Source organism: Oncorhynchus gorbuscha, linkage group LG06, assembly GCF_021184085.1.
Source record: "Oncorhynchus gorbuscha isolate QuinsamMale2020 ecotype Even-year linkage group LG06, OgorEven_v1.0, whole genome shotgun sequence".
Lineage (NCBI taxonomy): Eukaryota > Metazoa > Chordata > Actinopteri > Salmoniformes > Salmonidae > Oncorhynchus > Oncorhynchus gorbuscha.
Window position 1 is genome coordinate 1,341,479 of NC_060178.1, and position 12,093 is coordinate 1,353,571.

Here is a 12,093-nt window from a genome sequence, read left to right on the forward strand (position 1 = left end):
ATCCTGAATGAGCTGCACTACCTGAGCCACTTGTGTGGGTTGTAGACTGTCTCATGCTACCACTAGAGTGAAAGCACCGCCAGCATTCAAAAGTGACCAAAACATCAGCCAGGAAGCATAGGAACTGAGAAGTGGTCTGTGGTCTTGCTAATTGCCTATAATTTCCACCTGTTGTCTATTCCATTTGCACAACAGCATGTGAAATGTATTGTCAATCAGTGTTGCTTCCTAAGTGGACAGTTTGTTTTCACAGAAGTGTGATGGACTTTGAGTTGAAGTGTTCCTTTATTTTTTTTGAGCAGTGTATATAGTATCGACAATATTGCAATATTATTTTTCCGCTAGTTGGCTGTACCTGCACCAAAACGCCAGTATTTTTTCTTTAAAGCTTGTTCTCCATCTTTAAAAAAAAAAATAGGGAGCAAATTTGTTTACAGCACTTCCATAACTAACCGAAACTCTCAGTGCTCTCGTCCCTCTGCAGTAGATCTATGGTAAGCAAATCGTTTGGGACATCGAACCACAATACGTATCGGCATCTTACTATTGTGATATCAGTAGTATCGTGGGGTCCCTGGCAATTCCCAACCCTACCCAGTAACTTAAGCAAAGCGAATGCTTATTTTCTGTTCTCGAAACGTTTTACCCCAATGAACATGACCCTGCTGGCTGCCTTTATGCAATGATCAGCTATTAATGGGGACACGTTCAGTTGGCTCATCAGGCAGGAACACGACCAACTGAGGGAACTACGGAGTGGTGTACTTGAAAAACATCGGCTGCGTTTACACAGGCAGGAAAAATTCTGATAATTTTTTCCCCCTATTTGGTCTTTTGACCAATCAGATCAGAGCTGAAAAAGATCTGATGTGATTGGTCAAAATACCAATTAGGCTGCCTGTGTAAACAGCCATCATAACCCAGTTGAGAGAGCATCAGTACTCACCCTGACCCATGATGCACCACCACAGCAACCAGGTCATACAGCCACCGGTCAGGCAACGCCTCCTCCGGCTGCTCAAACACAACAAAACAGAACATTTCTCCAGACACCTGAAGCCTTCAGCCTTTGACATAAGGATTTGAGGCTCATTTCACAGACATTAAATCACATCCAATGGAGATTCCCAGTGTTTGGACTATCACCTCATGTCCACTCCTCAGAGATGATATGTAGGGTCAGGTCTCAGTAAGTACCAGTCCACAAAGAGGAGTTCAACTCTACATAGGGTCAGGTCTCAGTAAGTACCAGTCCACAAAGAGGAGTTCAACTCTACATAGGGTCAGGTCTCAGTAAATACCAGTCCACAAAGAGGAGTTCAACTCTACATAGGGTCAGGTCTCAGTAAATACCAGTCCACAAAGACGAGTTGAACTCTACATAGGGTCAGGTCTCACCTCTAGTAAGTACCAGTCCACAAAGAGGAGTTCAACTCTACATAGGGTCAGGGGTTTAGGGTTTAAGGCTTTGCCAGCAGCAAACCTGCATCCTGCTGCGTCCCAAGAAGAGGGAAACAGGCCAGTCTCTGTGCTGCTTAAAGAACTGATTTGACCATGGAAAGATGACTCTATAATAATAATAATATATGCCATTTAGCAGACGCTTTTATCCAAAGCGACTTACAGTCATGTGTGCATACATTCTACGTATGGGTGGTCCCGGGGATCGAACCCACTACCCTGGCGTTACAAGCGCCATGCTCTACCAACTGAGCTACAGAAGGACCACACGAACATGAAGGCGTTCTCTGTTTTGCTAAAAGACCCCCACAGGGACTCGTCTGAAGTCCATAACGCTGATGACTTCTGGTCTGTAGCGTCCGACTAATATGACCCTACTATGACCCCCCAATATGACCCCCCAATATGACCCCCCAATATGACCCCCAATATGACCCCCAATATGACCCCCATATGACCCCAATATGACCCCAATATGACCCCAATATGACCCCCTTGCGGAAAGATGACTCTTGAACACCGTGTACACCGTTCTTTTCTAGAACAAGTGTCACGGGTCTCGTCTGAGGGAAAAAGGTACCGTTTTTTTTTTAAATTAATGGAAATATGAAGGTAGTTTGTGCCAAAAAAAAAGTGGTGAAATGTACAGTCGAAAAGAATGACACAAGTAAACATTTTCACAAAGTCTGCTGCCTCAGTTTGTATGATGGCAATCAGCATATACTCCAGAATGTTATGAAGTGATCAGATGAAATGCAATTAATTGCAAAGTCCCTCTTTGCCATGCAAATGAACTGAATCCCCCCAAAAACATTTCCACTGCATTTCAGCCCATGCCACAAAAGGACCAGCTGACCTCATGTCAGTGATTCTCTCGTTAGCACAGGTGTGAGTGTTGACGAAGACAAGGACAAGGCTGGAGATCACTCGGTCATGCTGATTGAGTTCGAATAACAGACTGGAAGCTTCGAAAAGAGGGAGGTGCTTGGAATCATTGTTCTTATAATAATAATAATAATATATGCCAAAGAGCGACTTACAGTCATGTGTGCGTATGGGTTGGAATCATTGCTCTACCAACTGAGCTACAGAAGGACCACCTCTGTCAACCATGGTTACCTGCCCCACCAGTACAGAGCTTGCACAGGAATGGCAGCAGGCAGGTGTGAGTGCATCTTTTGGAGGATGGCCTGGTGTCAAGAAGGTCAGCAAAGAAGCCAATTCTCTCCAGGAAAAACATCAGGGACAGTGATATTCTGCAAAAGGTACAGGGATTGGACTGCTGAGGACTGGGGTAAAGTCATTTTCTCTGATGAATCCCCTTTCTGATTGTTTGGGGCATCCAGAAAAAAGCTTGTCCGGAGAAGACAAGGTGAGCGCTACCATCAGTCCTATGTCATGCCAACAGTAAAGCATCCTGAGACCATTCATGTGTGGGGTTGCTGCTCAGCCAAAGGAGTGGGCTCATTCACAATTTTGCCTAAGAACACAGCCATGAATAAAGAATGGTACCAACACATCCTCTGAGAGCAACTTCTCCCAACCATCCAGGAACAGTTTGGTGATGAACAATGCCTTTTCCAGCATGATGGAGCACCTTGCCAAAAGGCAAAAGTGATAACTAAGTGGCTCGGGGAACAAAACATCAATATTTTGGGTCCATGGCCAGGAAACTCCCCAGACCTTAATCCCATTGAGAACTTGTGGTCAATCCTCAAGAGGCGGGTGGACAAACAACAACCCACAAATTCTGACAAACTCCAAGCATTGATTATGCAGGAATGGGCTGCCATCAGTCAGGATGTGGCCCAGAAGTTAATTGACAGCATGACAGGGCGAATTGCAGAGGTCTTGAAAAAGGGTCAACACTGAAAATATTGACACTTTGCATCAACTTCATGTAATTGTCAATAAAAGCCTTTGACACATATGAAATGCTTGTAATTATACTTCAGTATTCCATAGTAACATCTGACAAAAATATCTAGACACTGAAGCAGCAAACTTTGTGGGAATTAATATTAGTGTCATTCTCAAAACCTTTTTTTTCTTCTCCAAGAAATAAAAAAATAAACACTTCCTGAGCTTTCTACATCCCTCCTAGAAAGACACTTCAAAACTAAAAATAACACTGAGCTTTCTATCCATCTCGTAGATAGACACTTCAAATCCGCAGGATTAATTATTGTTGATTATTGTACAGATACCTTAAGGGGTTCTAAAACTCTAAATAAAAATGGTCCTTTGACCATTTTAAAATCTCCATATGTTGACTTATTAACCCCCCCCCCTCCCCTGAGGTTTAAGGCTTAGTGCTCACCTGTAGTAGATACCCCCTCATGTCCAGGCCTCGTAGAGGGAACTCGACGTAGGTGGTTACTTTGTTCCTCAGGTAGGATGTCCAGTGGAACCTCTTCAGGTGCAGACACAACACCTTGGGCAGCTTCTGGACCCAGAACTTCTTGGTCGATTTCTGTCTCTTCTTACACCTGTGGCACATATAGAGCTCTGCCTGGTCTAGTTCCTCCAGGTCAGTGAAGCTACACAGGCAGTCTGAAGAAGAGCAGGGACAGAGAGATGTCATGGATTACACTAAACCAGAAAGGATTTAAACCTGAAATGGCTTGAGTCAATAAGTATTCAACCCCTTTGTTATGGAAAGCCATAAGTTCAATAAGTAAAATATAATAAGTTGCATGGACTCACTGTGGGCTAGTAGTGTTGCCCACAGAGTGTTTAACATGAATGACTACCTCATCTCTGTACCCCACACATACAGATAATGGTAAGGTCCCTTAGTCGAGCAGTGAATTTCAAACACAGATTGAACGACAGACACCTATTGGTTAAAAAAAACAGCACTTTGAAAATATCTCCCCGGAGAGGAAGGAACCTAGTCAGAGATTTCACCATAAAGCCAATGGTGACTTTAAAACAGTAACAGAGTTTAATGGCTGTGATAGAAAAACAGTATGGATCAACTACATTGTAGTTACTCCACAATACTAACCTAAATTACAGAGTGAAAAGGAAGCCTGTTCTTAGAAAATAGTACAAAACATGCATCCTGTTTGCATTAAGGCACTAAAGGGTCAGGTCTCAGTAACAAAACATGCATCCTGTTTGCATTAAGGCACTAAAGGATCAGGTCTCAGTAACAAAACATGCATCCTGTTTGCATTAAGGCACTAAAGGGTCAAGTCTCAGTAACAAAACATGCATCCTGTTTGCATTAAGGCACTAAAGTAAAACTGGGGCCAAGAAACTAACTTTATGTATTGAATACAAAGTGTTATGTTTGGGACAAAGCCAACAACATCACTTGAGGACCTCTTCATATTTTTAAGCATGGTGGTGGCTGCATCATGTTATGGGTATGCTTGTCATTATTAAGGACTAGGGGTGTTTCTTAGGATAAAAATAAAGGGAATAAAGGGAATACAGCTATAAGCAAAGGTAAAATCCTAAAGTAAAACCTGGTTCAGCCTGCTTTCCAATAGACACATTCACCTTTCAGCAGGACAACAACAACAAGGCCAAATCTACACTGGAGTTGCTTCCCAAGAAAACATTGAATGTTCCAAAGTGGCCTAGTTGCATTACTGAATTAAAACCATCAATACTTGAAAATGTCTGTCTCGCAATGATCAACAACCAACTTGACAGAGCTTGAATTCTTTAAAGAATAATGGGCAAATATTGTACAATCCAGGTGTGCAAAGCTCTTAGAGACTTACCCAGAAAGACTCACAGCTGTAATCACTCTTAGAGACTTACCCAGAAAGACTCACAGCTGTAATCACTCTTAGAGACTTACCCAGAAAGACTCACAGCTGTAATCACTCTTAGAGACTTACCCAGAAAGACTGAGGGAGTGTAATCACTCTGAAAGAGACTTACCCACAAACACTACTAGGAGCTGTAATCAATATATATATAGTTGGAAGAGTTTTACACTTCAGAAAAACTCATTTTTCAACTGTAATCACAATTTTCTTGTTAACAAACTATAGTTTCCCAGAAAGACTCACAGCTGTAATCACTTTGTAGAGACTTACAGAAACAATTGTTTCACAGCTATAATCACTGTAGACTTACCCAGAAAGACTCACAGCTGTAATCACTCTTAGAGACTTACCCAGAAAGACTGAGGGATATGAATACATTTCTGAAAGAGATTTAGCCGCTACATACAAACACCATACTAGGAGCTATATGTAGTGAATATATATATAGTTGGAAGTCAGAAGTTTACATACACTTCAGTTGGAGTCATTAAAACTCATTTTTCAACCACTCCACAATTTTCTTGTTAACAAACTATAGTTTCTGCAAGTCGGTTAGGACATCTACTTTGTGCATGACACAAGTAATTTTTCCAACAATTGTTTAGACAGATTATTTCACTTATAATTCACTGTATCACAATTCCAGTGGGTCAGAAGTTTACATACACTAAGTTGACTGTGCCTTTAAACAGCTTGGAAAATTCCAGAAAATTATGTCATGCTTTAGAATCTTCTGATAGGCTAAGTGACATAATGACATAATTTGAGTCAATTGAGATGTACCTGTCTCCTAGAGATGAACGTACTGTGTGAAAAGTGCACATCAATCCCTGAACAACAGCAAAGGACCTTGTGAAGATGCTGGAGGAAATAGGTACAAAAGTATCTATATCCACAGTAAAACGAGTGCTATATCGACATAACCTGAAAGGCCACTCAGCAAGGATGAAGCCACTGCTCCAAAACCACCATAAAAAAATCCAGACTAGGGTTTGCAACTGCACAAATAACGTACTTTTGGAGAAATGTCCTCTGGTCTGATGAAACAAAAATACAACTGTTTGGCCATAATGATCATCGTTCTGTTTGGAGGAAAAAGGGGGAGGCTTGCAAGCCGAAGAACACCATCCCAACCGTGAAGCACGGGGGTGGCAGCATCATGTTGTGGGGGTGCTTAGCTGCAGGAGGGACTGGTGCACTTCACCAAGATAGATGACATCATGAGGGAGGAAAATGATGTAGATATATTGAAGCAACAGTCAGGAAGTTACAGCTTGGTTGCAAATGAGTCTTCCAAATGGACAATGACCCCAAGCATACTTCCAAAGTTGTTGCAAAATGGCTTAAGAACAACAAAGTCAAGGTATTGGAGTGGCCATCACAAAGCCCTGACCTCAATCTTATACAAAATTTGTCGGCAGGAGGCCTACAAATCTGACTCAGTTCCACCAGCTCTGTCAGGAGGAATGGGCTAAAATTCAAGCTTGTGGAAGGCTACCCGAAATGTTTGACCCAAGTTAAACAATTGAAAGGCAATGCTACCAAATACTAATTGAGTGTATGTAAACTTCTGACCCACTGGGAATGTGATGAAAGAAATAAAAGCTGAAATAAATCACTCTACTATTATTGACATTTCACATTCTTAAAATAAAGTGGTGATCCTAACTGACCTAAAACAGGGATTTTTTACTAGGATTAAATGTCAGGAATTGTGACAAAATGAGTTTGTTATATATCTCTCTCTGTCTGGTCTAGTTCCTCAAAGTCCGAAGCTACATATATAGGCAGTCTGATGACCGACAAAACACGCATTATGACCTAAGAGACAGAACACGCATTATGACCTAAGAGACAGAACACGCATTATGACCTGAGAGACAGAGAACACGCATTATGACCTAAGAGAGAGACAGAACACGCATTATGACCTGAGAGACAGAACACGCATTATGACCTAAGAGACAGAACACGCATTATGACCTGAGAGACAGAACACGCATTATGACCTAAGAGACAGAACACGCATTATGACCTAAGAGACAGAACACGCATTATGACCTAAGAGACAGAGAACACGCATTATGACCTAAGAGACAGAGAACACGCATTATGACCTAAGAGACAGAGAACACGCATTATGACCTAAGAGACAGAACACGCATTATGACCTAAGAGACAGAACACGCATTATGACCTAAGAGACAGAACACGCATTATGACACAGAACACTCATTATGACCTAAGAGACAGAACACACATTATGACCTGAGAGACAGAACACACATTATGACCTAAGAGACAGAACACACATTATGACCTAAGAGACAGAGAACACACATTATGACCTAAGAGACAGAGAACACACATTATGACCTAAGAGACAGAGAACACGCATTATGACAGAGACAGAGAACACACATTATGACAGAGAACACGCATTATGACAGAGACCGAGCATATTCAACTACACCTATACAGTTGTTTATGTCCACCACTGTTCAATAGAACATAACTCATCTGGTATGGGTAGTACAAAGAGTGATACGCCCAGGCTACTCCTCAGTCAAATGGATCTACAACAGAACAGGTGCAGGCAGTCTGACAACCAACAGCAGAATAGAGCTACAGTTGAGTACATTAGAGCATCAACGGTACAGTAGAACTCACCTCGTAACGTGCAGGTAGGACCAGGCTCTTGGTCCTTGGCTCTCTTGTGTCTGAACTGACTGGGAATATCCAGGGACAGATCTGGAGGCCAGGGGACATTTGGAAGTTCTGTTAAGTTCCTGATTGACCCTTGCCATGGGTGGACTGACAGTGGACGGGACTTACCAAGGAAAGGGTCAAACTTTCTAGACTCAGTCCCACAGATCAGGCAGTTGACTTCATTCTGCAGAACGCCGCCAAATATAGACGTGACCACAGTAGAACTGCCGTTTCTGAAAAGACAAGCAACAGAGCAGACTTCAGAGTAGCCACTTCAGCAAGCGTCTCCAACGTGGTGGTGGAAACACGTTCCTTTCAACGGTATTGATGTAGAAAACAGAGGCTCTATCCCCTCTCTCACATATGACCGCAGCATTCAGCTGGACAGCATTCTCACTCAGACACCTTTTATTTGAGGCCATTTTCATCTCTGTTTTAGCGTTTGAAATCAAAGTAATTTATGCATCCATTCCCCCTCAAGTATTTGGACAAATTCAAATTCAGTTTTTTATTTTGGTCCCATATTACGGCACGCAATGACTACATCAGGGTTCCAAAACTGGTGGTCCGCGGGCCAACTTTAGCCCACAGGTGATTTTATTTGGTCCCCCAAGCCACCGTGCTTCTACAGCTGCATTGATTGCTGTTTAGGGTTTTAGGCTGGGTTTCTGTATAGCACTTTGTGACATCAGCTGATTTAAGAAGGGCTTTATAAATAGATTTGATTTGATTTGATTGAGTATACAGTCCAATGAATTTGTTTTACTGTTTAAATAAATAGGTAGGGGAGTGTACATGACTCAGTATGGTCTTGTCTATATAAATAAATAGGTAGAGGAGTGTACATGACACAGTATGGTCTTGTCTGTCCTAGGCCATCTGCTGTGGTAAACATGCATCAGGGCTCAGCTTCTCTATCTGAAATCCAGATGCCATAGCCGGCCAATGGCTCCTGTACATGGAAACACCAGACAGACACTACTATCCAATCAGACAAGAAAGGAAGTTCTTACATGCAGCATTTCCCCCCCGCGGCGGGCAGTTTCCCCTCGTCCTGGGGCACCGGGAGCCCGTCTTGTGACAGAGTAGGGTTGTCTCCTGACACTTTAACAGAATCCGGTGGAACGGGGAGAGCGGGGTGCTTGGCTCCGTTCAGACCGCCCTGTAGTTCTCTATGGAGATGGTCCAGCAGGTAACGCATGAACTCATGAGCATCCTGCTGCTGGTACCCCCTGGGAACAACACAGGGTCAAGGGTCAAGGACATCAACATTACCCCCTGGGCACAACACAGGGTCAAGGGCATCAACATTACCCCCTGGGAACAACACAGGGTCAAGGGTCAAGGACATCAACGTTACCACTCAACACAGGGTCAAGGACATCAACATTACCCCCCTGGGAACAACACAGGGTCAAGGGTCAAGGGCATCAACATTACCCCCTGGACACACAGGGTCAAGGACATCAACATTACCCCCTGGACACACAGGGTCAAGGACATCAACATTACCCCCTGGACACACAGGGTCAAGGACATCAACATTACCCCCTGGACACACAGGGTCAAGGACATCAACATTACCCCCTGGACACACAGGGTCAAGGACATCAACATTACCCCCTGGGAACAACACAGGGTCAAGGACATCAACCTTACCGCTCAACAGTGATAGGTTTTGAACACGTCTGCGACCCAAACGTTAAGGTTGCTTTAGACATGCGGAGGGCAGATGGAGATCCAATATAAAATGACACTAACAGATCTATAATAAATGGACTGAAGGTGCCCCCCCCCCCACTCTTCCCTACCAGCCAATTAAAGTTCTGACGAGCGAGACAAAGTCTGAGGATATAAGGACAGTAATGTTACAAATAGGAAGCTCATGTTTCAATAGGTGATAAGACGTCAGAGAGAGAAGGCGTGTTGATTTAGACCAGGACTCCACCTGTCTATTTAATCTTAACAGATGTTCTGAAAAGGCCAAAACTGATCCTAGATCAGTCGTCTTACGTTATGATCCCAACATTAAATCGGAGGGGAAAAGCCCATTGAGCAGACATTGCTGAAATGAAGAGGTGTGTCATAGTACCTGAAGCTGGGCATGATTTTCCAGACAACGTAGAACAAAGAGTCAGGGCTGAAGGCTGTTGGGCCACCCTGCCACAGATAACACAGGGTCTTCCTCAACTCCTCCACCAAGGACCTGGGAAACAGAGACAAACATAGGACTACTGTCAACACCAGGAACCTCCAAGAGCACAAGTCCTTCAGTTAAACATCCTCTGTGCTGCTCACCAACTCTAAACCAATCAGCATATATTTTTGTGCAACAGTATGTTCTAAATCATGATGAATGCACAAAGCAAGAATATGTTAGCTACATTAAAAAGCTAAGATAAAACATGTAGCCAAAGATTATAGGGTCCCCTAAGAAACAATTATCAACACTTTGGTTCCAACCCTGTCACAATAAATCCTCTCTGGCATTTAAATTATTTGTCATGTCAAATCACAAGTCAAATCGCAATTCCAACATTTGGTTAAAAACAGGCCTATAAATTGTTTGCCCATTTCATGCAGCTCTACATGCAGTGCAGAAATTCTCAAATGAGTGCAGGACATGTAGAAACGGATGAATAGAATTTTGGGTTGAAATTCAACAGTATAAACAATGAGAAAGGAGAAAGACCCATTGAAATCACTTACAATGTACAGTACCAGTCAAAAGTCTGGACACCTACACATAAATCCCCCCCACTATTTTCTACATTGTAGAATAATGAAGCCACCAAAACTAGCTTTGCACACTTGGCATTCTCTCAACCAGCTTCATGAGGTAGTCACCTGGAATGCATTTCAATTAACAGGTGTGCCTTGTTAAAAGTTCATTTGTAGAATTTATTTCCTTCTTAATGCGTTTGAGCCAATCAGTTGTGTTGTGACACGGTAGGAGTGGTATACAGAAGATAAGCAAATAAGGCTAAAGACCAAGCCCAAGAAACACGAGAAATGGACACTAGATATGTAGGAACTCCTTCAAGATTCTTGGAAAAGCAGCATTCCAGGTGAAGCTGGTTGAGAGAATGCCAAGTGTGCAAAGCTGTCATCAAGGCACAGGGTTGCTACTTTGAAGAATCTAAAATATATTTTAGATTTATTTAACATTTCTTCGCTTACTACATGATTCCATACGTGTTGTTTCATAGTTTTGCTGTCTTAAATAAAAGCCCTGGAATGAGTAGGTTTGTCCAAACGTTTGACTGGTACTGTATGTGTTGCCACCCTAGTACCATGCGCTACTCATAAAGCACATTATCTTATATTATTCATAAAGCACATTAACTTATATTATTCATAAAGCACATTAACTTATATTATTCAAAAACATAAAATAACGTTAAATGTGTATTTTTATACTGTGATATGATATTTGGTCCATATCGCCCAGCCCTATGGTGTATTTTTATACTGTGATATGATATTTGGTCCATATCGCCCTATGGTGTATTATTATACTGTGATATGATATTTGGTCCATATCGCCCAGCCCTATGGTGTATTATTATACTGTGATATGATATTTGGTCCATATCGCCCTATGGTGTATTATTATACTGTGATATGATATTTGGTCCATATCGCCCTATGGTGTGTTATTATACTGTGACATGATATTTGGTCCATATCGCCCTATGGTGTATTATTATACTGTAATATGATATTTGGTCCATATCGCCCTATGGTGTATTATTATACTGTAATATGATATTTGGTCCATATCGCCCTATGGTGTATTATTATACTGTGATATGATATTTGGTCCATATCGCCCTATGGTGTATTATTATACTGTGATATGATATTTGGTCCATATCGCCCTATGGTGTATTATTATACTGTGATATGATATTTGGTCCATATCGCCCTATGGTGTGTTATTATACTGTGATATGATATTTGGTCCATATCGCCCTATGGTGTATTATTATACTGTGATATGATATTTGGTCCATATCGCCCAGCCCTATGGTGTGTTATTATACTGTGATATGATATTTGGTCCATATCGCCCTATGGTGTATTATTATACTGTCCTTCTGTAGCTCAGTTGGTAGAGCATGGCGCTTGTAAC

At 42.1% G+C, this 12,093-nt stretch overlaps 1 protein-coding gene across 3 annotated transcripts in view; it reads right to left on the bottom strand.

Annotated features, from left to right (window-relative positions):
* Nucleotides 1-12,093, bottom strand: part of usp3 (ubiquitin specific peptidase 3) — a 34,595-nt gene that overhangs the window by 988 nt on the left and 21,514 nt on the right. For all 3 annotated transcript variants that reach the window (XM_046352119.1, XM_046352118.1, XM_046352120.1), the window contains 6 exons: nucleotides 10,051-10,164; nucleotides 8,972-9,190; nucleotides 8,085-8,191; nucleotides 7,920-8,000; nucleotides 3,782-4,014; nucleotides 947-1,014 (listed from right to left, as the gene is read on the bottom strand). In XM_046352119.1, coding sequence (XP_046208075.1) covers nucleotides 947-1,014; nucleotides 3,782-4,014; nucleotides 7,920-8,000; nucleotides 8,085-8,191; nucleotides 8,972-9,190; nucleotides 10,051-10,164 — 822 coding nt within the window. The remainder of the gene's footprint in view (nucleotides 1-946; nucleotides 1,015-3,781; nucleotides 4,015-7,919; nucleotides 8,001-8,084; nucleotides 8,192-8,971; nucleotides 9,191-10,050; nucleotides 10,165-12,093) is intronic.